We start from the raw sequence: 23,990 nt of genomic DNA, 5'->3' as shown, positions 1-23,990 counted from the left end.
TCCCAAAGCATCATTAAAAAGCACTTTAAAAGAAACCACAAACAAAGAAGAACTTGAAGCAAATCAAAAGGACGAAAAACAATCAATTGAAGTAATCCTTCATTCGCGAGTTTGCTTTTCTTTAAAAATGATATTTTCATTAACATTATTTTATTTATTAGTCATGCATTTTATGTGATCTGTTGCACAATCGGTTTCCGACCATTTTCCCAGATGTAAAATTTGAAGTTGAATCTTCTTCATCACGACATCTTTCATTAAATGAACATTTTGGCTTTATTTTCACTCCAACTGCTCTTAATATGCTGATGCAGAAAAAAGTTTTTCGAAATCAAATTTCCTCAAAACCATCAACTGAAATTGAAACAAGTGAATCATCATTATCACCTTCCTCATCGTCGTTGCCGTCACCATCGTCATCGTCATCTATTGAAGAAACATTCACTCCTTCAGAAGAAATAACAACTGAACTTATCATTAATTCAATTGAACTTCAGCATGAATTGGTTTCTGTTTTAAGGCAAGAAGCTGACAAACTTCTGCATCAAGAAAATTCAACGCAAATGAAAGAAAAATCAATCATATCACATTCTTCACAAGATGAAGAATCTGAAGATTCAGATGATGAAAGCAACCTTGATCCTCTTTCATTGCAACATGTTATTTTGAAGCACAAGCCCGAAGAAATAGATGAATATAGCGTTTGGAAATACGTTGAATGGTTGTCGCGCAAACAATAAATTCATATTTGTTGTGAATATCAATTTTTTTTTGACATTTTTCGATTTTTCATAAATTAAAAATGGACTAGAGATCAAATGAAGAAAAGTACCAATTTGCATCTAAATCCTATTTTTCCAAATTATCATCTTAATTTTTCAATCGATCAGCTTTCTGAAGAATCGCTTTTACTTTTAACAAGGCTTTTTACTGATCCCGAACTGCTTTACACTCATTTCTTGAAAAATGAGGATAATAAATTATTAGAAAAGCTTCTTGAAAATAAAATAAAAATACCAAAAGGAAAAGTCAAGGAAGTGGCAAAAAAAATTATACGAGGTTGGTATTTTTTGAATTGTTGCATTCCGAAAAAGTACTTGTTTTTCATTCATAGCCAAGTCTCATTTTCAGAATGCTGCTTTAGTACAGATATCACAAAGGAATGTAGATGAAGATTTACTATTTCAGCAAACTCCTTTTGACATTTGCGATCATACCATTCCAGAAATTGCTCCTCAAATATTAACACAAAGTTCAGAAAACATTCAACAAAAAAATGAAAACGACTTTAAAAACAAGAATCAAAGCAACGAAAAAATAAATAAAACAGTGAATATTGCATCGCAGCCACACATAGAGCAACGTAGTTTTTTCTCTTCCGACTATCTTTGCGATCCAACCTTTCAGTCAAATCTCATTTGTATTGCTCCATCACTTTTTGATGACGATTATTCAGTTTCAATCTTATCAAACTTTCATTTGTCAAGCACTAATTCCACTGCCCCTCCTTTGTTGTTCCTCTGTTATCGGACAGCGTCTCAGCTATGCAAACTTCTTTTGGAAAGCCGATCAGACTCTCTTTCCAACGCGTCACTTCAGAGAGCTCGATACATACTTTTGAAGGAAGGGGTCAGGATTAAGGGTTATTTAAATAAGCCTGGCTGTGCAAGTGAACCGCAGAATTCGACAAGTCACAAGGAAGGTGCCTCTTCTGAGCGCAAAGAGGAGCAGTTTTGTGCAGTTGATGTGTTTTTGCGGCGCAACGGGGAATTTGAAGCGCTGATTGAGCTGTCGAATTCGCTGAACAGTGCGAAGACAGACGAAGAAGGGCTGTCGCTTTTCGAAGACGATCTTGAAAAAGAACGCCAAGAAGAGATAAGAGAGAGAGAAAGACGAAGAAGACGAAGAAGAAGAAGAATGGAACAAGATGAGAAGAAGAAGGCCGAAGAAGAAAGAAAAGGATTGAATGACAAAGCAACGGAACACGCAGCAGAAAGCGAGAAGAGGAAATTGGGTGCTGTTGAGAGTAACAAGCAGAATGCTGGGCTGCCTTCATCAAATGAAGTAGATGCTAATGAAATGAGAGAAGAAGAAGATAAAAAAGAAGAGGAAGAAGAGGAAGAGGAAGAAAAAGACGAAGATGAAGACGAAGAAAAAGAAGAAAAAGAAACTGAAAAATTGAATCCTCGTGCAAAAGCACGTCGAGAGAAAAGAGAGAAAGAAAGAGAAGAAAGGCAGAAGGAGAGAGAAAGAGAAAGAGAAATGCGAAAAGCAAAAAGAGAAAAAGAAAGAGAGCTGCGGAGAAACCAAAGCAAACAGAAGAAAAGAGAAAGAGGGGCATCAGAAGCTGAGGTTAGGAACACAACAACAACTACTACTACTACTAATACTACCAGCAGCAGCAGCAGTAGCAGCAATGGAGACAGTATGAGCCAGTTTGTTCAGCAGCTTCAGGACGAAATGGCGAAAGAGGAGAAGAGCGAAAGAGATGCCGATGAAGAGCTGCTGAGGGAGTGGGAAGAGGAGATGAAGAAAGAGGAGAAGAGAAGGGAGGGTGGGAATGAGGAGCAGGATTCATTGGAGGAAGAAGAGGAGAAAGAAGAAGAAGAAGAAGAAGAAGAAGAAGAAGAGGAGGAGGAGGAAGAGGAAGAGGAAGACGATGATGAAAGCAGCAATTGCAATTGCGATGAATATAATAAAGAAGAAGGTGGATTTAATTCTCCAAATAAACCATCATCTTCCTCATCTGCTTCTTCTTCTTCCTCTTCTTTCACCTCTTCCTCTTCTCCTTCTTCCACAACGTCATCAACACAATCACAACCACAATCTTCACCTTCACCTTCACCTTCATCCTCATCCTCTTCTCCTTCTTCTCCTTCCTCTTATTCTCCTTCAGGCAGCTTACATATCCAATCCGTTCCTTTTCACCCTTCTCCTTCCATTCCCAACACCACCACAGATTCCCCTATTTCTTTCCCTCCTTCCTCTCTCTATCTTCTGGAGCAGGCATCCATCATCTTCCGCCTCGATTTGTTCCTTCCCGTCACTTTGCTGTCTGCTTACACTGCTCTTTGCTACGAATCGCGCTGGTGCTCTAACAAGCTGCGGATTGTGTATAAACAATACAAACGGCTGAAGGAGAAAGAGGAGAGGAAGCAAAAAACAAGAGAAAGAAACGAAAGAAAGGGGAATAAAGAACAAAGAGAGAAAGAAACAAAGGGAAGGGTTAAATACAACACAAGTTCTGCGAAGCTGCTGAATTTGCTGTTGAATCGGCAGAAGGAAGAAGGAGGGGTGATGGCTGTGTCACCACAAGCACAACTAGCTCTACTGCAGACACGAAGAGATGTGAGCGAAGGGAGGAAGAATGCAGTGGAAGGGGTGATCGAGATGAAGGGGATGAGTGAAGAAGAATATTGTGAGAGGTTGGAGGAGAATAAGAGGGCAATAAAGGAGCAGCTGGAGAGGGTGATGGGGAGTAGGAGGGAGTTTGGCGGAGGGAGAAAAGAAGAAGGAGAAGGAGAAAGAGAAGGAAAAATGAAGAAAGAAATGCGAAGAAATGAATTTTTGTTGGATGAGAAAGAAACTTTCAATGAGAACGAGGTGATGGAGATGCAAGCGGAATGGAGGAAAATGAGCGAAGAAGGAAAACAGGTTGTGAGAGCGCACGCGGGTGTTTGGATTCAACTGATTGATGAGGAGATTCAAGAAATGGATGAATTGATCAGAAAAGCAAGAAAGTGAAAATTTTTTAATTTTTTTTTGGTGGAATTTCAATAACTGTTTATTTTGGTTTAGCTTTTTTACAAAAATTTTCAATTTTTTAAAAATGTTGTTTCCTTTTATGGATATTTTTGTACTCTTTTGTACCATATTAAAAATTATTATATGTTTTGATTCGTTTCTGAAAGTGTGTTTTCGCTACTATTAGTTTATAAATCTTTATCTGCGAAATACATGGAAATTTTAAAACAAATGATAATAGGTAATTTTCTTTTTACTTTTTCAGTCAACATTGAGAACATTTTTTGTGTTTTTCCATCAGATAATTTTATTGTTTTTATCATTTTGATGAATTAAGCATTTCTATCAATTAAATAATTGATCTTTCCCTCAACTATTTCCATTTCTACAGTTCGAATCATCGCAATGAAAACGAATGAAACATGAAACGATGGATGTTTTTGCGATTACTGGCAAACATTTGCTTATTTTTCTCATTAGAATGTGAAATTATCATTTCATGCGCGGGATGCAATTCACCAAACATCAATCAAGTTGAGACATCTTGCTTTGATGGATGCTCTGACTTTGGCGAGCCTCCTGTTTCCATGCTTCGGAGAGAATATATATGTGGAGACTGTGTGCCACATTTAGAAGCAGATTGCACAGGGCTTTGGTTTGAAATCAAACATTTGATATTTTGACTTTTTAACGCACATTTTCTAAAAACGAAACCCATTAGTTATGCAGTGAGACGAGGGACCGAATGCTATGATGGTCCTGATATTGGATATAGCGATGCATTCGCAAGAAATGTTCACGTTCCAAGAGGATTTGATCAGTTTTGCACTTTATTTATTGTTTGTGAATATTTGAATATATTTAAATTATAAACAGATACCAAGCTAAGAGAGTTCCAGAATATTACGGAGGGTTTGTATTTAAAATTATTTTATTGATATATTTTTTTATTAATATTTATATTAAAAAAAAAGAGTAAGAGGTTATTCTGTTCCCTCTCAATGGTTTGATCCCAACGAGGAATTTGAAGACCCGTACTATGATATTTCTCCCTATGATTATTATCCTTATTCTTCTGCTCCTCAACCCGGAACCACAAGAATTGTAATCAGCACAGCACCATCTCAACCCTCATCACCTTATCAACAATGTCCAACATCGCCTTATTCTTCATATGGGCAAGCACCTGACTGGCGTTCACAGCAATCTCCGGTTGCACCACCACCTTCACCAACAATTATATCTACCCCTTCATCTTCTTCTGGAACTACCATTCAAACTCCTTCTCATACAATCAGCATTCTCCCTTCAACATCACAAACCCCTTCACAACCGCTGCCTCCACCATCTTCCCAGTATCCTTCGTCGTATCCTTATTCATCTCAAGATCCGCGTCTATCTGGATATGAAGCTGCATATCCTTCTCCTTCTCTGTCGCAATCATACCAGCCACAATACCCTCCTGTGACTATTTTATCTTCAACTCCTCCAACTTCTCAAAGTTATGGCAGAGCTTCAGAGCCAAAAGTTATCTTAGTGGGCGAAACAGACGATGGATCTACATACGACGACGGGCCTGCAACTTCTATTGTGACGCAGTCAAAGACAACGCGCATTAATCTGAAGGCCCCACAATTCCAAGCCAAGCGCAGAGCATTGACAAGGTGAAATGTGAAGACTTAGAATTCTTTTTTTATTCTCAAAGTTCGCTTCTTTTTTTTTATTGGGTAAATAAAAATATTCTGAAGACAAAATACAGCAAATTATGGCATTTCTGTTTGTTAATAAGAACTATTGGAAAAACAAATGAGGAAAAAAAAATCCGAAAAATTGCCGTTATATTTTGATTCAGAAATCAACTGCCACAGAGCCAGATGGCAAAGCAGAAGTCAAACTGGGCAAAGACTGAAACGACTGAATCATGGAAGATTGCTCATTGTGAAGAAGCGTTATCTAAATAATGAAACAATAAATAGATAACAAAAATGAAAAACAAAACGGAAAATTAACATCAATAGAAGATAACTGATCACATACCCCGAATCTAATTTTATCTGGAATGCTTTTGACATAATACGGTTGTAACTTTCCATTGATAAACAACAAGCATATTTTTTCGTCCATCGAAACCTCGAGAGAAATAACATCACCAATATTCCACATTTCATTCCCTCTTATTTCAATTTCTCTTTCATCATCATCTTCTTCTTCCTCTTCCTCTTCTTCTTCCTCGTAATGTGAAAACGAGCAGTCTTTCTTCTTCTTGTCTGCCTGTTTTGATGTTCTTTCTCTGATAACGAAACCACGAGATGAAAAACCAACGCTTCTCGAAATGCGACCCATTCCTTCATTCACATTCTGTCGCTGTGTCGTTAAAAGTCGACTTTCTTTTGAAATTTCCATATCATCATTTTCATTTTCATCATCTTCATTTTGATAACTTTTCATTTTCTTTTCAGATTCTTTATCACTCTTCTTCTTCTCATCATGCGAAGCCATTTCGCTATCTTCTTCAGCGATACCAATAACCGACCAACTACTTATGCCATTAACCACAAATTCAATCTTCCATATCCCATCCACAACGACTTTATCGCAAAATAATGTTATTATTCCATACTTCATAACATCGACTCTTCTTCGATCAATTGACAAGCGAAGTTCGTCAGTCGCACAGCAAAAATGAATGCTAATAATAGATTCTGTTGCACTTTGATCCAATATTGATGAATCAAATTCTTTTTCATTGCTGATATCTTTGCAAACAACTTTTCTTTCAGAAGGCAACGATTGAACGGTACCATTTGCTTGTGCAAGATCTTTGACTCGTTGACAGAAATCATAAAATGAATGATTTATGTTGGGGTGGTGCTTTTCAAGAGATATTGAAAGTTGATATTCAGTTGTGCACATAAAAACACTCAATAAATCAGGAAAACGGTCAAATAGATTAAGAAGCAAAGATTGAGCCGATGAAGAAATGTCTGAATTTGAACACTAAGTGATTTAATGACTAACAAAACACGAAATAAAAAACAAAGTTATATCATACCTGCAGAAAAGACGAAAAAAGAAAAATAAGTGGAATCATTGGAGAACAAATGGTGCCTTCCATTATTTGCTTACACACATCTGAAAACATGTGAATAATAGGTGAAATCTTTAACATTCAAATAATTGGTACAAAAATTTCGAAAATGCGCAAACAATTTCATTTGAATATTTTTTTAGAAAAACAGTCTCAGAAAACAACTCAAGAAAATCAGCTAAATTTTGCATTGATTGCACTTTCATGCCTAAGTAACAGCAGTTCATTTTAGAATTTTGAAAAATCGAACAAGAGAAGAATCAGGGACATTTTTCATATGAAGTCTGGAGCCTTTTCAAAAGGCTTTCATCCACAGTCTCTATTTTGCTCATTGGACTTTTATCGGAAAAGTTGAAAAAGCAAAAATTTCGGTGATAATCAGCTGTTTCACCTCAAAAATTCAAGATTTGTTTTGATCAATAAAACCATGATAAAGCTAATAAACATTCTTTTTAATAATGTTCTCTGCTCGTTCATTGTTCACTTGTTTGTCCATTCCAGTAAATTGATTTAAGTTAAAAGAATTTTATTTTTAAAAATCTCCAAAGCGCTTGGTGATCCAATCAATGATTTACCAATTCGGAATGGGAGATTTGATTGGAAAGAAAATCGGAATAAATGCAAGGATAAAGGATGCCTTATTGCGTTTCTTATTGTTCTTTTAGCCTTATTTGCATCGTTTATGTACGGATTGATTGCCGGAAAGCCATATAAGTTTTATCTACCAATTGATAAAGAGTTTGCTTTTTTTTATCAAAATATTATTTTTCACTTCAACATTTTGAAAAAGTGGAAATTTTTGTGGTAAAAAATCTAAGGTTGATTTCACTTCAAAACCAAATTTGATTATGCCGATTGCAAACAATTCTGCATACGGATGGTGCGTTCGTGATTGCCCTTCAAAGGTCAAGAGTTGCGTTTGCGAAGGAGGAGAGCCATTTGAAGCAAATGATCAAGCTTCATGTGAAAATTCTGGGGAAAATTGCTATTTTATGAATGGTTCTGATTATTCAACATTTTTATTCCGTTGTTTGCCCGTTGAAGACTTATCGAATAAACAAACAACATCAAACACAACTGCTATTGTTGCCGGGCAGTTCCTCAGATATCTTTGGGTTATATTTGTTGGCTGCGGTTTTGCACTTTTGCTCAGCATTTTATGGATTGTTTTGATGATTGTCTCTGCAAAGCTTGTTGTGTGGGCTTCACTTATAATCGGATTAGGAGTGACTGCCATTTGCGGTCTCGCTATGCTTATCGCAGGAATTACTCTTATGAGACGGAAAGATTTGGAAGATCTTCCGACAGCTCTTTTGATTGGTGGAATTGTTGTATGCGTTATTGCTGCTGTTATCTGTGCCTGTATGTACTGCTTCAGAGACAGAATAGCGCTTGTTGTTGAAACAGCACGTGAGAGTGGGAAGGTTCTCAGAAAGATGCCACTTCTTCCGTGTGTCTCATGTGTGAATGCCGCTCTGCAGATGCTGGTCTTTGGAATAATTGCGCTGTTCTATGTATTTATTGTTGGAACAGCTGATGTTGACACAACCGGCGGAACACGCAGCATTCACATTTGCTTCTTCGCGTGGGTCATTATGATATTGGCAGTGTTCGCGTTCATGTGGCTCATCTACTTCATCCGGTCCTTCACGCAGACTGTTATCGCAGGAGCTGCTGCCTCGCACTACTTCTGCTACAACCCAGACACTGAGCTGTCGCACCCCATCGCAGCGTCGTGGTCGCGCACGCTGTGTGCACACAGCGGGTCTGTTGCGATGGGCTCTGGCTTGATAGCGCTTGTCGGGTGGCTGCGGTCGCTTGTGGAGGCGTCGCGGGACAGCGAAAGAGACAGCGACAACTGCTGCATGAAGGCGTGCACAGCCTGCTGCGACTGTGTGCTCGAGTATCTCCAGCGCCTGCTCGAATTCATCAGCTACCGCGCGCTGATTATGGTGTCGATCAAAGGCGACGGCTTCTGGGTGTCGGGGAAAAGCGTGATGTTCCTCCTGCTCCGCAACATCGTCCGCGCCATCGTGCTGGAAAACGTGCTGCCGTTTGTGCTGGACTTGGGGGAGCTGCTTGTGATTGGGATCAGCACGCTCATCAGCTGCGTGCTGGTGCGTCCGGACTGGTTCCACATCGGCAAGACGTCGATGTTCTACCCGAGCACAGGCTCTTCTATTCTCATTGTGGTGCTCACGTTCATCCTCTGCCTCTTCATCACCTCGCTGATGTTTGACACGTTCAAGATCACAATTGACACCACTTTCATCTCATTCCTCTGCGACGAGGAGATGAGCGAAGGGAACACAGCCTACCAACCGTTCGGTACGCCAGCGCTGCGGGAGCACATGCGCGCGGTGCGTGTGAAGGGAGAGCTGATGAATGAAGAACATGAAAGGCGGAGGAGAGAGAGAGGGCTGCATGAGTTCGAGCGGATGGACGGGGCTGTCCCACCGCCGATGATCAACCCAGGGCCTGGTGTGGGGTATCCGATGCAGCCGCAGCACACCATCGGTCCGTATGGCCAGCAGAACGCTTTTTGATTGGAGGGAGCTTTGGAAAAGAATTAATTTGAATGGAACAAAATGCAATATGTATTATTATTGTAAAAGAGAAATTAACAAATAAAAAAAAAAATAATCCAGAAAATTCTTTTTGAAATACTAACTTTTTTACTTGAGTTTTTGCACTTAGAGATCGACTTTTGAAAACACTCAGGTTCGCTATCAAATGAGTTGTTTGATTGCGAACACGCAGGTAACTTTTTTTCCTCTTTCAGTTGTTTTTGTGTATTTACTGAATCTTTTTTTTTCTGATGTCTGAATTCTTGGATTTTTTGTTTTTTTTAGCATTTCCATAATGTTTCATTTTTTCAAAATTATTTTTCGTTTGAGAGCAACAATTCTACAATACAAAAAATTTAATAATTTTGTTTTAATATGTTTTAAGAAATTATTCTATACAATTTTTTTTTGTTTTTGGATCGAAGTTAATAATTTCATGAAGAACTCAAGTGAAATTTCAATAAACATCATATAATGTCTTTTATTTTGAACAGAAAATGTTTCAAATATCATAATTTTTTGACGATATTAGATCAAAACCCAAAGGTTAAGCAATGACTTTTCAGCCACGGCCTTTTTGGTGGATAGAAGGGGTGAAACAGAACATAACTTTTAGGGAATACAAAAGTTTTGTTCCACTATATCGGCAACATTTTTCTGGTGTTTCACATGCGAACTATTGTTGTCGGGATTCAGAAGATAAACCAATGATCATATCCATTGCCTTGACAAATGCCGTATGATTGATGCGAATTTATTAAAAATCTAAATAACGAATTGCTCATTTTATTTGTTTTATGCTATTTAGTCAGAAAAATCCTTCACATTTTGCGTATTAATTCGTCACACGTCTGAGTCGATTCTAAGGAAGCCAATAATTTACAGGACCGGAGCAGTGGGCTTTATTAAAGATTTACTTCATATCCAGCCATCTGCTAACCAAGTGCTAGAATCTATCTCAAAAGACTACGGAAAACTTAAGCTGACAAAGCTGATTCATCCAAATGTGGAGGAAGATCTTCTCCAGTTCGAAGAAATAGAATCACTTGCATACGCACGTATGAAAGTTGGAGTTTTGTTTTGCGATGTAAATCAGACTTCAGAATATGAAATGTTTGGCAACAAAGATGGATCACCCGAATTTAATGATTTTTTGTCATTTCTTGGAGAAAGAGTTGAATTAGCTGGATTTTCTGGATATAGAGGTGATTTAGATACATCAGAGCATCATCTTGATGGACCAGTTTCAATCTATAGAACTATAAATCCTGGGAAGATTGAATGTATGTTTCATGTATCTACACTTCTTCAATATAATCCCAAGGACAAGCAACAAATTGAAAGAAAAAGATATATCGGGAACGATAATGTTGTTATTGTCTTCCAACAACCAGGCTCTCTTCCATACAAGTGCGATACTATTGTCAGCGACCCGAATCATGCAATAATATGCGTTACACCTGCCTCTGAGGAAGAGAGAAAGATGTATTTTGAACAGAAGTTATACAAACGCTTTGCATCTCAGCCAAAAAGCGAAGAAGAAGAAAGCCCATCAAGCTCAAACAACGAAAAGAAGGAAGAGCAGGCTAATGAAGAAAGCACTGAAGGAAAATCTGATGAAGAGAAAGAAAAAGTTGAAACGAACAGCTCCAATGAAGAAAGAACAACTGACAAACAACCAGAAAATGAAAGTGATTCACCAAAAGAAGACGAGAAAAATTCCCAAACGAACGAAGAAAGCGAAACAAAAGCAGAAGATACGTCACTCGCTGAGACATCTGATTCATCTGATCCAAAAACAGAGGAGTCTGACAGCACAGCCATTTGTACTGATTCTTCAAAAACAGAAGCAACAGAAGCAACCGATGATAACAGCTCTGATACTCCACAGCCACCAGTGCAGGATTCTCCTTCTGAAGCTCCGTCTGCTTCTGCTTCTGCATCTCCCACTTCTTCAACATCTTCTGCCGCTTCACCTTCACCTTCTCCTTCCCCATCATCCTCTTCCACTCCATCTCCATCACCATCTCCATCATCATCATCTTCTTCTTATTCCTCTTTTTCTTCTTCCTCTTCCTCATCCTCATCCTCTTCATCCTTTTCTTCTTCAGATGACTCAATTCCTTCTGTCACTCCTTCTCCTGATGTTCCCATCTACAAAGTCTCTGTCGCCTACAAAGCAGGAATCACATCACCCATCGAGCCTGTCTTGCCCACTCCGTCCTTGTTTGCGCTGATTCCGGAGGACAAAGAGGCGTTCGCACAGAAGCTTTGGGCTGTTGAAAGATCTACCTGGACAGCCCCGCAGAACTCCACACGTTTCGAAGGAATGCGAAGAGATGGAATGATGAGAATTATGAGGAAGTATAATATTCACTGAACAATTGTTTTTGAAGTCTAATAATTTTTTAAAAAAATTGTCTTTATGCTATTTCATTTCAATTTGTTCATTGGCTGTTTGCCTTTGTTTTTAAGCAACTCACTTCTTTTTGCGTTACATCTCATTCAAATCTTGATCTGAACCATAAAATACGCCTAGATATGTATTCTCAAGACCAACAACTTTCTTCTCAAAGTGATGTCTATGCACCACAAACAATGCAGCCTACGCCAGTTCAAGCTGCACCAATGGTTGTTGTTCAACAACCGCAGCCAAAGCCATCAACTTGCCAATTGTGCAAAAATTGCTTCACTTCAAAACCAATGAAAATTGGTATTATGATTAGCGTATTTGTAATGTGCCCCGTACTAATGGTCATGATTGGAGGCTTTTGTCCTTACTTTTTGATAACAATGAAAATTAAGAACATGTTCCCTCCATTTTTGTTCTCAATCTACACATTGTGTGAATTTTCTATGATTTATCGAATGAATTATTTGTATTTACAACTATATTTTTACTGATTTTTATTACGTAGTATCTTTGCACTTGTCTTAATTCTTGTTGAATTCAAAATCAAGTTCATTGGAAAGATCTTTCTTTTTCTTCTGAGTCCAACATACAGAGCTTTGTTTATGATCTTGTATGACAAAATCCTGCATTGAATTTATTTTAATTGTTGAATGAATTTTTTCTCCTTTTTTTAGCCTTGGAACTCTTGCAATGGCTGCTTATGAATCTGTACCCACAAAGGAGTGGATTGGATATTTCATTGGTTCGGTCACAATAATTGTTGGGATATTTCACATCATCGTTGGATGCATGGATAAGGAATGGAAAAAGCAACAAGTACAGAAATACCAAGACCAACCAGCACAACAACCATATGATCCATCTCAAGTCCAGATTAATCAAGCACAGCCTATGGCGGCCACACAATATCCATCATTAGCTGGAGATGCTGGAATGGGTTATTCACAACCACCACCTCAACAGTATCCACCACAACAGTATCCAAATCCACAACTTACACAAACAACAACGACTCAAGTTCAACCAGTTGACAACAAACAATTACTTCTCTCAGAAACCGCAAAAATGTATGATTTTTCTTTCGTTTGAACGTTTAAAAATTCTTACATTTATCTATATCTTTATTTACTTCTTCTTCTCCTTCTTCTTCAATTTTTATTCAGGCCTGAAACGCAGCAATTTGTGAAGCAAGCAGCAATTGTTGCAGGCGGAGCGATGATTAACGGAGCATCGACAGATCAAGCTGCTTCAGCGGCCATGCACAACGAGCAAGTCCAACAGCTTGCGGCTGATGCAGCAATCGCTGCTGTGAAGAATCCTCAGGTCAGAAGCGCCGCCGCAGGAGCTGCGAGTCAAGCAGCTAGTCAGGCTGTTGCCAATGCATACGACAAATTATTCGAAGATGAGTGAGTTTAATATTATTTTCCGACTTTTTCTCTTGCCTTCCCTTTCAAATTTTTAATTTTTATTTGAGGGTTCCATCTCCGATTCTGCTATTTTTGTTTTCATCTCGAATATTTCTTTCCATCTTATGGTTTAGTTGCTTTGAGCTTTTATCATGTAATTATTATCATTTTTTTATAAATAAAATATCTTCCTTTTTCGTATGCCTTCATTCACTTACGATTTTGCTGATTATCTTTTGTTTAAAATTTGTCCACATCCTTAAGCTTAAATAACTATCTTCTCTTTTGTCTGAAATATTTCTATTTCTTTTCTTATTTTCGAAAATTAATTTACCGGTGCCTTTTAAAACGCTTTCATTTTGCGTTTAAAACACATCAGAATGTTAAAACCACAACAAAGCCACAATACAAACAAAGTTGATTTAAAAAAATAATGAAAATATTGAATGAAAGCTTAAATAAGACTACATCAGTTGCAAGATGCCTTTGGCAAGCTCAGCAATCTTTTTATCCCCGGAGGTTGATTGCACATAAACCCAGCCTTTAGAAATGTATCTCAACAAAGAATCATCTTGCCGCTTCGTAGAATGATTATATACAGTCATGAAGAGATTCATAAGTGTGGATGGAGAAGATAACCTCCTGTTTCTGATAGAACAAATGAACAATGAAAAAGAATTAAAGAATTACTTTCAAAGAAGAAAAAAAAAAAGAACATACGTTGTGTATTCAGTGAACACTTTCTTCAAAGTATTGTTCAGTAATTCAGCGTTTTCTAAGGTCACATGAAAAAATGATTTTAGAAAAAAATGAAGATATAATTTCATAGCGAGAAAGGGTTTTTTGAAAGTATAACATGAAACAAAACAAAATAATGACAAACCAGGAGATTGGGCAAGGCAAAGCAATGCTTGAAAAGCCAAGTCAACATGCTCCTTCGAATCAGAAAAAGTTGACTCGATCAAAAAATTGTAGATTCCAAAATAATCTGAAGGAAGCGCTTTGCTTTTAAACAGAAAAGCCAAAATTAATGCGATTTCAATTCGAGCAATGTTTGATTTTGTTTCCTCAAATTTTTGTTGTAAAACAGAAAACGGGATTTCGTCTTGAATCGACTCAAAAAGTGGATGCACATATTCATTATATTGGACAACAGAATCTGGTAAAGCAACTATCATTCTCAGAACTTGAGTGCACCGGAAATCGACATGCGGATGCGCAACGAAAAGAATACGTCCCAAAATGGGTAGCAACTGCGGAGTGACAAGATTAGGCATTTCATTGAGAAGTGTGAAAAACAAGTTTAGTTGCCCGATATTAAATGTCTCAACTGGCCAATTGTTAAGTGATGCGCAAATTGCTGAGAAAAGTCCACAATCAACTGCAGTTTGTGTGAAGGATTTATCGAGTTTTAAAAGATCCATAATAAAAGTGCAGACGCTCAAAATTGGAGCAGATTGCGGATGAGCGTAATAGAAAGGTTGGAATATGCGTTTAATAAAATCTTCTTCATAGCACAAATAAAGCTTGCTTTGGTAACGTGAATCAAGTTTTAAGCAGTCAGATAAAACTATAAGTGCATTTGTCAAATTAAAATTAGCTTGAAATATTTCTGCTTCATTGAAAGAATCTTCGCCACTTTCGTTTGGTTGTTCGAATGTTGATTGAGATGATGAAGATAAAGAGGAAGTTTGCAAATCACCAAACTCTGGTTTTCTTTGTACAATGAGTCCCTTGATAACATTTTCGATGAATGAATCAATGCAACCAGTGATGTTATAACAGCTGGATTCAAACATTTGAGCAGAAGGAGATTTGAGAGTCAAAAACACAACTTTCCACGCAAGAATATCTTCGTTATCGAGGAAAGTCGAATCTTTAAGGAGAAGAATGCACAAAGAGCCAAAAACCTGCGAAAGAGGAAACTGATGAAATGAAATGGCCAACGAGTCAGGTTGGATTTCAGAAGAAGAACTATCTTCATTTTCATGATTATCACTGAAAACTGTTTTATCTTGAGTATTATCCTGCAAAGCTGAAGGATGCGAAGAAGAAGAAAAGGAAGAAGAAGAAGAAGAAGAAGAAGAAGAAGAAGAAGAAGAAGAAGAAGAAGAAGAAGAAGAAGAAGAAGAAGAAGAAGCATCCAGCTTTTCTATATATTTATATGGAACAGTGCTGAAAAATCTTCCTTCCAATGCAGAAAGCAGTAATTGCATTGAATTATTATTGGCTATTCTATGAACGGAAGAGAAAAGAGACGAGGAACGATAGGAAAAGAATGTCTTTTCACTTAAATCAAAATCAGCCATTTTTGCGTCTTCAAAAGGATTTATCTTGTTTAAATATGAATCTGCTTTCAGAACTCCAAATTCAATCTCATATTCCGATGTTTCTGCCTCTGAGTTTTGAGATGCATTCATCAAAGCTAATTGCTTTGTCACGTCTTCCATTGACAGTCCAATAAAATCCTTCAGTCTTCGAACATATCCATTTTCCTCCATAAAACTTACAATAGAATAACCTGGAAATGATGACCGAGAAACATCATTTGAAAGAGCTCTGAAGAAAGTTGTGCTGCCTTCCTGGTGCTTCAAACGATCGATTATCAAAAACAAATCAGACATCGCAAATTGTTGTATCTCTTCTTTTGGACAACTTAGTACAAGCAAAATTAACCTCAGTGCGTTTGTTTGAATTAAGTCGTTTAAATTGATTGATTTATGACGAACAAGGCAGAAGAAAAGCTCTGTCAGCTCAAAATCCAATTCTTCGAGCGGAGTTCGAGTCAGACGATTTGTAAGAATTGCCAATAAATTCCTGTTGAGAAGGTGTATTATACAGCTTTCAGATATTCGTATGAGGTTCATCAAAATCCGGCAGCACACACACACATTTACTTTCAGCAGCATCGTATCAATCAGCCCCAAAACATATTGAATAGCCTCACATTCAACAAGAGCAACGGCGTGTTCTTCTAAAAGCAGAGAGCAATATTCTTCAAGACGCAAAAGAAGCTTCCCCAGTTCAGTTTCAGTGTTTGGAAAAGCAAGTTGCTCCATAATTTTAAGTGAAATCCCACAAAGAGCTTGACTACACCGTTTTCTAAGCCCCATCTCGTCTTCCATTTTTTGTTTGCAACCATCGCAAATGATATTCAAAAAAGGAGAAAATTGCTGTGAAGGAACGTTGTTCTTCATTAAATACACCAAACAAAGGGATGCAATTATGCTAGTGAAGCTATTTCTCTTATCAGAAGCCAGCGCCCACAACACGTTAATTCCACTGTTTTGCTCCATAAGCGTTTTTAATGGATGTTCAGAGGATTCAGTGAAAGACGGACTAGAATTGATGATTATGTTCAGAAGAACATCAAAAATACTTTTTATTTGAGAGTTGCTCGTAAAGTCATTGCTCCGATTTATATTTTCTGATGCAAAAAAGCTTATTTCGTCAACAATCACACTTAGCATCTCTCTTATTCGTGGAAGTCTGGAAATGAATTTATAAGTTGTATTCGTATAAGCTTTTAGAATACTCAGGTTTGCTGAGTTCAGTGCAGAAGCATCTTTCGTTATAGCTTGAACTGTTGCATCGAAATATTGCAAAGTATCTTCTGCATAAGCAACATCCGGATATAGCAGAATAACACTTTCCATCACTGCTGCTGCAATGGCAGAAGACTCTTCTGTTATTTCTTTTGAAAGACAACGAACGGAGCTGGCAACCAGTTCAAATGATCTATCATCCAACGTATAAGACACAGAAGCACTTCGCATTGCTTCTCCAAGAAGCGCAAGATACGAAGAAATCTCTGCTTCGTTCCCACATTCGCCCAGTTTTGACACTAACTGCAAAACAAACCGTGACAATACAACCTTCGAACGTCTGCAAACACAAGGCGGATAACTACTGCTGTGCTCAATTGATTCGACCATCTGAGAAATATGCTTCTTTTGAGGAAGACTTTGAAGATCTGAAAAATTGTGCAAATACAGTTGGCAGATGATATTGGCAGAAAGAGCCTTCACAACTGGAGATGATTGTGAATCAAATTTTTTAATAGCTGTTTGCAATAGATTCTTTGCTAAAAGTTCAGTTAAAGTTTTATTTGGGTGCATATAAAGATCATCCTCTATCTTTTCTTCCATTTCATCATCATCATCTTCTTCTTCAACTTCTTTTTTGTCAGCATTCATTCCTGATGATTTAAGAAGTTGTGCTTCTTCCTTTTTTCCCTTTCTAAAAGATTCGCTTTCTTTGGCTTCTTCTCCTTCACTTTTCTTGTCTTTGCCAACAACTTGCTCCAATGTTTCCAGAATATTCGAAATAATCCCCAACAACGATTCAGATATTTTAATATCCTCATGTGAAACCAATTCCACCAGGCTTTCCATGACTCTTGAAATAAACTGATATCCATATTGAAACAAATACATCGCTAAAGGCAAAGTATTTCCTTCATCTGCCTCCAAATCCTCGCAAGTTGCTTGTTCGTTTGTGTTGTTCACGCGCTGTGCAAGCTGCAATTCATCGAACAATTGAGGATCTGTTAATAACAGCAGCGTATTTGCAAGCTCTGGAATGCAGTTTGCACCCATGCGCATTAACATCAAAAACAGATTGTAAGTTAGTGACTCTGTGTAAATAAGAATGTGCACTGAATTCAAGAGCGGATAAATGCTGCTAATGAATGAGCAAAAAACAGAAAGATAAATGTGAAGTTTTTGTGTCTCGCTGCTTGGATTGAATTGAATTACATGTTTCGAAAATGATGATGAGGATGAAGATGATGACGATGATGCAAAAGAAGAAGAAGAAGAAGAAGAAGAAGATGATGATGATGATGATGATGATGAGGTTGAGGAGGAGGATGCAGAAGGAGTTGAAGAAGACACCAGCTTCGAGGAAGATGAGGGTGTGGAAGAAGGCGAAGGTAATAACGATTCATCAGAAGAGGAAGGAGACAGGCTTAAACGTGAAATCAACGAAGCAAATTTTGAAGATGAAGATGAAGAAGATGTAGTAGACGTAGTAGGTGAAGAAGATGTAGTAGATGAGAAAGATGAAGCATCAGATTTTAAAACAAATTCATTTGTTTCGTGATTGTAAGAAGCTCGCAGAACGTTTAAATGCTGACTTACAGCAGACAAAAGATTGACAAAATTTATTGCAGACAGAATTTCTGATGATTCAATCTTTAACATTTCTCCGAGTAGCGTCAATCTAACCATAGAAGAAGTGTTGAGCATCAGCTTCTTCGTCAGCAGATGTGCAAGGTTCTTTGTCCCACCTCTAAGAGCTATTTCTAGTCGTCCATGCTGTTTGCTCATCCCTTGCTCATCAAATTCGGGACCAAGCGAAGCAAAATATTTCATTGAATGTTTCAAATAGATTGAAATATCTCGCGATTTATCGTAGAGCAGCAGAACAATGAGAGAAAGAGATGCATAAACTGAGATTTTCTGCCTTTTATTGCTAATACCAAAAATTCTGCTTGAGTCGCTATCTCTTTCAATGAGTGAAGTCTGTGCTGAAAAATCATTTGCTTCGATTGAATTGCTTGCAATTGCAGACTTATCTTTTTCAAGAGGATTGCTAATTCCACAACAAACAGCATATTTCTGTGCGAAGCTGCACAGCCTGTCGATCAAATCGTCAGTGAAGAATGCGTCTTCAGCAACAATGTCAGACTTCAGCAGTCTTGACGAGGAGTATTTTTTCGCTAAGCAATAGAATGCGTAGGCAGCCTTTTCTGCAACGTCGCAGTTGCAACAGTCAAATAAATCAAGAAGGACGAGCAGAGCATTGGCTGATATCAGCTGGCACACTTCTTCGAAGGAAGCTATTTCGCATATCGATAAATAAGCAGAGATCAAATACTCCGCAGTGTCCTCAAACGGATTTTGGAGCCTCAAAAGAAGATTTTCTGCAAATCCTTCTTTAAAAATGCACAACAATGCATCATTTTGCTCGGACTTGTCTATTAGAAGTTTGATTACATTGCAAATGCTTTCCACGCATTGATCGCTTTTTTCAGATAGCAGCAATGATAGCCTTTCAATCAGAAAATTTGGTTTGCATAATACAGAAATATCCTCTTTTCCCGCTTCTTTCAATTCTATTTCTAACTTTTCTAAGCACGATTGGATCAAATTCTGATCTTCAAGAAGAAACAGGCAAAGCAATAATTCATCTGAAGGAGATGAAAGACGAGAACAACGTTTGTGAAGAGAAACAATTTTCAGCAATGTTTGCAGATTACATCGAAACTTGGGATCCTTTTGAAATGTGAATTTTTTATTTGATAATAATTGCATCAAGCTGCAAACCTTTACAAGAAGCTTCTTTGAAACACATAATAAAGATCTAGGAATGCGCTCACAAGGAGGTTCTAAATAAATGAAATCATCTAAATATGATAAATATATATCTGCGGCATCTTCTGGCTGTCTAAATCTTGTCAACATTTCAAACAGAATAACTCCAAATGTCCATATGTTTGATGCAATATTACAACTGATTTTTGTTTGGTTTGAGTTGGTATTATTTTATAGGATGAAAGAAGATATTAATGAAAAAATTAATTCGAGAAATCGAAATACCATTTTCCATCACGTTCCTCTGGAGAATAATAATTGCTTTATAAATAATTTTGATTAAAAATAAGTTTAAAAATAAATCAAAATACGTCAAACGAATGCTCTTTGCTATCAAAGCTTTGAAGACCCAACACGTCTATCTTAAAATTCCATTCGCTATCAATCAGAATTCTTTCTGGACAGAATCCATCGAGCCATAAACCTTCTGAATCAAGTGCAAGCAATGCATCTACAATTAAATTTACAAACTTCCACGTCAGCTAATCAAAAAATATATTTTTTGGCGAAATATTTTCAATTTTCGTGAAAATGAATAATATTACAAACTAAGAGGTCATTATTCCAAACATCTGTCTTGAATAGGTATTGCATTAAATTTTCTCTCTTTTGCCGTTGGGTAATAATGACTATGTATGCATTCTTTTCGATATAAACAGAATCTATTGGTAAAAACAATGAATTCTTTTCATCATATAGCTGAATTATGACGCTTTGAAAATGATCAAGTTCTGGAATGGCATCGATTTTCATTTTTTTAATAATACTAATTTCTTGAGTTTTTTTATGTTTCCCTCTGAAAAGTGTAATTGCATCATTGGAAAACAAAACGTCGAGAATATCTTAAAATGAAAATAGGTAAAAAATTATTCGCTAATAAAATTCTTTCTATACAATCTTCAATTTTTGTTGTTCGTTTCTCCGGAAGGAATAAATCTTCCATGGAAATTTAATCTTATATTTAAAATATTATTTATTGATCGATATTGTGAGAGTTGAAAATTTTCTTTATGGGGTTTTTGTGAAGTTTTTTTATTTGAAATATATTTATATATATTGAAAAAAAAAACCCTTTTGATAAGTGTCTTTTTCGTTATTCAGTGAATTGCTCTTCTATCTTTTCACTATATCGATCAAAAAAATTGTTTTTATGCAACATGTGCGTTCATTTGGGATTAACGTAATTAATTTGTTTCGAATAGTTAATTGGAAAATTGGTTTATATATATATATATATAGAACCAGAAATTGTTCACTGATAAAGTAATTTTTGAATTTGAAATTCAATTTGAAAATTTTCTAATGTAGTTATGTTTTCGAGAATAATGCTAAATTTAATGTCTGAAAAGATAAAAAAATATTACGTTGCAATGCGCATGCAATTATAACTTTTATTGGATTAAATTGTGAAATATTGTTTTCTTCATTTATTAAAAAGAAATTTTATTGATTAATGGGTTTTCTATAACAATAAAACGCAGAATGTATATTGCAGTTAAAAAAATAAATTGAACTTTTATATGTTACGTTTTTCCTGAAGAGCATAAAGAAATCAATTCAGACATATCTGATAAAGCGTATGTAAAATGAGAACGCAGTTCTTCAAATTTTCGTGCATGCGGAACAAGAACTGTTGCAATCCCAGCTCTGTAAAATAAATAAATCAATGAATAAACAATGATTTTTTTTTTCAAACTCTTTTCCACAAATACAATCTGGTAGATCATCTCCAACATAAAGAACACGTTTTTTGTTTGATTCGCTTTCAATTTCTAATTGTTCCAATGAAAATTTCATTGCCAATGGTGATGGCTTAGGTTCAATAAATTCTGTTGGGGTAAATGTTTTCTTGAAATTTGTTAAATTGACTGCATAATGAAATATCACACATCAAAAAAATCTTTAATTCCAAGGAAAGAAAGAAGCTCATCAAGTGATGCTCGAGGTCTGTTAGTAAGTACTGCCAATGTGACGTGCATATCTTTTAGATGTTTCAACGAGTTGCTTACCCCTGGAAAGCAATAGATATATTTTTCTTCCAATTCTTTCTGGATTTCAATGTACCTCTGCTTAATTCTGGAGAACTCAGTTTCGTCGAGTTTTCTTCCAAAGTTGTTACAAAGTTCTTCATACATTCCAAGAGATTTGTAGCCTTCCTTTTGTTTAAGAAAATTTTTTATTTTAAAAAAATATGATTCAATATTTCAAAAATATATCTTCATCAATACATGAAGCTCGTTGATTGATTTTTCAATTCCATATTCATGAAGCAATTTTTTTCGTGATTCAATGATTAAATCTGGAATTATGAAGCGTTCAAGTCGCATTTTAAGTTTTGTGATGATTCCAAACCAAATGTACAACATATTGTTCCATCAAAATCAAAGAGAACAGTATCATAATTTAGCAAAGAAACTGACATAAACTATAGATGTATAACCTCAATTAAAGGAGAAAATACAAATATTTTATTAATGAATAACCATATTTATATTAAAAAGCGAACAAAAAATTGATCCTTATGTTTTTTTGTGAAATTACTTGATAAACACATTTATTAGATGAGAAATTTAATTCGAGACGAAAATAGAAATGATTGAAAAAATTTAAAAAAAATTGTGAGGGAGTAAATTTGCCTTCAAAAATTGAAACAAAATATTATTTATTAAAATCATTTAAGAATAAAACAAAACTAAATAATATAAATGAATAAATCAGGAATTGCAAATTAAAACAGTGATCAAAAGCAATTATGATTTTCAATTTATTTGATGAAAAATTTTGATGAGATTATTTTTAATATTTTGAATAGGCTTTAATAAGTTAATTGCATTTTTATTATTAAAATAACTCAATCTTCTGCTTGTAATTCAAAAACATGATGAATTAAAAAAAGGGGGTAAATCCAAAAGTACCCTTTTGCCAAATATAACAAGAAAATACATCCGAAAATCAGAATCAGAAACAAACACATAAATAAGAAAACAAAAATTGTGAATAACATTTTAACATTCAAAGAAAATAAACAAACTAATTTTAAATTAGACGAGCGAATAAAACAAAATAATTGATATTGCAACATTTAATCAGAATTCCAGCAAAAACATTCACAGCAATTAACTTAACATGCTCATCAGACAAAATAATCACAAGGATTTTTTGATAAATTACGAAATTTCTTCTGGTGAAGCATTCCTTGTAAACTGATGATGGCATCTTCATATCCTTCTTCTTCCAGTTTCTCAATATATTTTGTGTACAACATCTTCAGAAATGTGTTCGCGTTCTTCTTTTTGAAATTGACTTTCAATCTTTCAGAAACAGTCAGATTCATTTTTGCGCAATTTACAGTATGCATATCATCCAATATATGTTGTCTGATTTCTCCTATAATAATGTCTTCAATTCTAAGTCTCATCATAACGCCAATGTTAACTGTTTCTTTGTCAATCATTTTTTGCAAAATTTCTACACATGCAATTGCAATTTTCCTGTGATTATCCTTTGCCTCTCTATACAGTTCGAAGAAACGTTCAACCAATCCAACTGTAACTTCTTCTTCTGGCAATTTCCAATCAAACAATGATTCATAAGAATTTATCCAATTCAAAATAATAGACACTTCTTTCATTTCATATAATTTCATATCTTTTTCTCTCCAATCTACGCATTGAAGAAGTTCGCCTAATTCTCTTGTCATTTCTTCCACAAAATGCAAATCATTTGCGATTTCAGCTTCGATTTTTCTTTTGTCTCTTAATCGTTTCAAGAAGCAATTCCATGCTAATTGATATGCATAATGTGTTAGATTGTTGCATTGCTGATGATTTTTTATGATAAGTTTCAAGTGCTTATCAAGTTGAAACTTTTGCATACACTTCAAAGAAATATTAAAAAATTGAATATTAATGCAATTTCAATTAACGCAACAATGACAAACTTCTTCAAATAGGACGTTCCTAATGGCTAGCAAAGCCATTTCAATATCTTTTTTAGCTTTGTTGGTTTTCTTTTTCTCCAGTGAAACTTTCAGAAGACAAGGAATGCACAACGTAGCCAAATCTTCTGAGATACTGCTGGTAAAATCAAATGTTATTAAACAACAAACGCGAAGACCAAATTGTAACTCCTTATTCTTTCGTCCTTGCCTCCTCTCTTCATCAAAAACAATCTTCTCAAATCTTTCATTTTGCACAAAAAACAAATATTCTGGAAAATAATCATTTACAAAACTCTTTGTATAGCAAATATGCTTCATTAACAGAATTGCATTTTCTAATGACAACTTTTCGTCTTCTATCATCGTTAAAATTTTATCGAGCAGCAAATGTGTATAAACATATTTAAATTCCTTTTCATTCATTTTATTTATCAGTTTGTTCATTTTTTCGATAT

The 23,990-nt window shown here is 35.9% G+C and overlaps 9 protein-coding genes across 9 annotated transcripts; 5 read left to right on the top strand and 4 right to left on the bottom strand.

Annotated features, from left to right (window-relative positions):
- Positions 1 to 808: 808 nt before the first annotated feature.
- Positions 809 to 4,117, top strand: MONOS_3313 (uncharacterized protein). The gene is made up of 2 exons (XM_067873305.1): positions 809 to 1,059; positions 1,115 to 4,117. The coding sequence occupies exons 1-2, from the start codon at positions 819 to 821 to the stop codon at positions 3,742 to 3,744; spliced, it is 2,871 nt and encodes a 956-aa protein (XP_067728472.1). The 5' UTR covers positions 809 to 818; the 3' UTR covers positions 3,745 to 4,117.
- Positions 4,118 to 4,148: 31 nt separating this feature from the next.
- MONOS_3312 (uncharacterized protein) lies at positions 4,149 to 5,504 on the top strand. Its single transcript, XM_067873304.1, has 4 exons — positions 4,149 to 4,399; positions 4,466 to 4,564; positions 4,621 to 4,656; positions 4,719 to 5,504. The coding sequence occupies exons 1-4, from the start codon at positions 4,167 to 4,169 to the stop codon at positions 5,410 to 5,412; spliced, it is 1,062 nt and encodes a 353-aa protein (XP_067728471.1). The 5' UTR covers positions 4,149 to 4,166; the 3' UTR covers positions 5,413 to 5,504.
- On the bottom strand, positions 5,499 to 7,235 carry MONOS_3311 (uncharacterized protein). Its single transcript, XM_067873303.1, has 4 exons — positions 6,952 to 7,235; positions 6,797 to 6,904; positions 5,782 to 6,741; positions 5,499 to 5,697 (listed from the first exon to the last, which is right to left on the bottom strand). Exons 1-4 carry the CDS (start codon positions 7,057 to 7,059, stop codon positions 5,593 to 5,595), a joined length of 1,281 nt encoding a protein of 426 aa, XP_067728470.1. The 5' UTR covers positions 7,060 to 7,235; the 3' UTR covers positions 5,499 to 5,592.
- Positions 7,236 to 7,259: 24 nt separating this feature from the next.
- Positions 7,260 to 9,759, top strand: MONOS_3310 (putative Choline Transporter-like (CTL) Family Protein). Its single transcript, XM_067873302.1, has 3 exons — positions 7,260 to 7,318; positions 7,381 to 7,570; positions 7,623 to 9,759. The coding sequence occupies exons 1-3, from the start codon at positions 7,291 to 7,293 to the stop codon at positions 9,376 to 9,378; spliced, it is 1,974 nt and encodes a 657-aa protein (XP_067728469.1). The 5' UTR covers positions 7,260 to 7,290; the 3' UTR covers positions 9,379 to 9,759.
- Positions 9,760 to 9,941: 182 nt separating this feature from the next.
- MONOS_3309 (putative signal-induced proliferation-associated protein 1) lies at positions 9,942 to 11,779 on the top strand (the record flags this gene model as incomplete). Its single annotated transcript, XM_067873300.1, has 2 exons — positions 9,942 to 10,136; positions 10,208 to 11,779. Exons 1-2 carry the CDS (start codon positions 9,954 to 9,956, stop codon positions 11,777 to 11,779), a joined length of 1,755 nt encoding a protein of 584 aa, XP_067728468.1. The 5' UTR covers positions 9,942 to 9,953.
- Positions 11,780 to 11,940: 161 nt separating this feature from the next.
- MONOS_3308 (putative COPI associated protein) lies at positions 11,941 to 13,222 on the top strand (the record flags this gene model as incomplete). Its single annotated transcript, XM_067873299.1, has 4 exons — positions 11,941 to 12,242; positions 12,318 to 12,422; positions 12,487 to 12,879; positions 12,976 to 13,222. 4 exons carry the CDS (start codon positions 11,941 to 11,943, stop codon positions 13,220 to 13,222), a joined length of 1,047 nt encoding a protein of 348 aa, XP_067728467.1.
- A 282-nt stretch (positions 13,223 to 13,504) lies between these two features.
- On the bottom strand, positions 13,505 to 19,685 carry MONOS_3307 (uncharacterized protein; the record flags this gene model as incomplete). The annotated part of the gene is made up of 3 exons (XM_067873298.1): positions 13,505 to 13,866; positions 13,939 to 13,993; positions 14,102 to 19,685. The coding sequence occupies 3 exons, from the start codon at positions 19,683 to 19,685 to the stop codon at positions 13,683 to 13,685; spliced, it is 5,823 nt and encodes a 1,940-aa protein (XP_067728466.1). The 3' UTR covers positions 13,505 to 13,682.
- A 1,433-nt stretch (positions 19,686 to 21,118) lies between these two features.
- Positions 21,119 to 21,574, bottom strand: MONOS_17495 (uncharacterized protein; the record flags this gene model as incomplete). The annotated part of the gene is made up of 3 exons (XM_067870420.1): positions 21,119 to 21,242; positions 21,292 to 21,407; positions 21,485 to 21,574. The coding sequence occupies 3 exons, from the start codon at positions 21,572 to 21,574 to the stop codon at positions 21,119 to 21,121; spliced, it is 330 nt and encodes a 109-aa protein (XP_067728465.1).
- A 541-nt stretch (positions 21,575 to 22,115) lies between these two features.
- Positions 22,116 to 23,574, bottom strand: MONOS_17494 (uncharacterized protein; the record flags this gene model as incomplete). The annotated part of the gene is made up of 2 exons (XM_067870419.1): positions 22,116 to 23,472; positions 23,536 to 23,574. 2 exons carry the CDS (start codon positions 23,572 to 23,574, stop codon positions 22,729 to 22,731), a joined length of 783 nt encoding a protein of 260 aa, XP_067728464.1. The 3' UTR covers positions 22,116 to 22,728.
- Positions 23,575 to 23,990: the final 416 nt, after the last annotated feature.

This window comes from Monocercomonoides exilis (genome assembly GCF_001643675.1).
Source record: "Monocercomonoides exilis strain PA203 chromosome Unknown scaffold19-1596985, whole genome shotgun sequence".
Taxonomy (NCBI): domain Eukaryota; phylum Preaxostyla; order Oxymonadida; family Polymastigidae; genus Monocercomonoides; species Monocercomonoides exilis.
Note: the sequence above shows the minus strand (reverse complement) of the source record. Positions and strands in the feature narration are given on the sequence as shown.

Coding starts and splice junctions, on each gene's coding strand:
- MONOS_3311 (XM_067873303.1), bottom strand. CDS start 7,059: ATGAACTGCTGTTACTTAGGCATGAAAGTGCAATCAATGCAAAATTTA. Junction 6,742..6,796: donor TTTTTTCGTCTTTTCTGCAG/GTATGATATAAC, acceptor TAAATCACTTAG/TGTTCAAATTCAGACATTTC. Junction 5,698..5,781: donor CAGATAAAATTAGATTCGGG/GTATGTGATCAG, acceptor TTCATTATTTAG/ATAACGCTTCTTCACAATGA.
- MONOS_3310 (XM_067873302.1), top strand. CDS start 7,291: ATGTTCTCTGCTCGTTCATTGTTCACTT. Junction 7,319..7,380: donor TGCTCGTTCATTGTTCACTT/GTTTGTCCATTC, acceptor AAATCTCCAAAG/CGCTTGGTGATCCAATCAAT. Junction 7,571..7,622: donor TATCTACCAATTGATAAAGA/GTTTGCTTTTTT, acceptor ATTTTGAAAAAG/TGGAAATTTTTGTGGTAAAA.
- MONOS_3313 (XM_067873305.1), top strand. CDS start 819: ATGAAGAAAAGTACCAATTTGCATCTAAATCCTATTTTTCCAAATTAT. Junction 1,060..1,114: donor GGCAAAAAAAATTATACGAG/GTTGGTATTTTT, acceptor TTTCATTCATAG/CCAAGTCTCATTTTCAGAAT.
- MONOS_3312 (XM_067873304.1), top strand. CDS start 4,167: ATGAAACGATGGATGTTTTTGCGATTACTGGCAAACATTTGCTTATTT. Junction 4,400..4,465: donor GCAGATTGCACAGGGCTTTG/GTTTGAAATCAA, acceptor GAAACCCATTAG/TTATGCAGTGAGACGAGGGA. Junction 4,565..4,620: donor GTTCCAAGAGGATTTGATCA/GTTTTGCACTTT, acceptor AATTATAAACAG/ATACCAAGCTAAGAGAGTTC.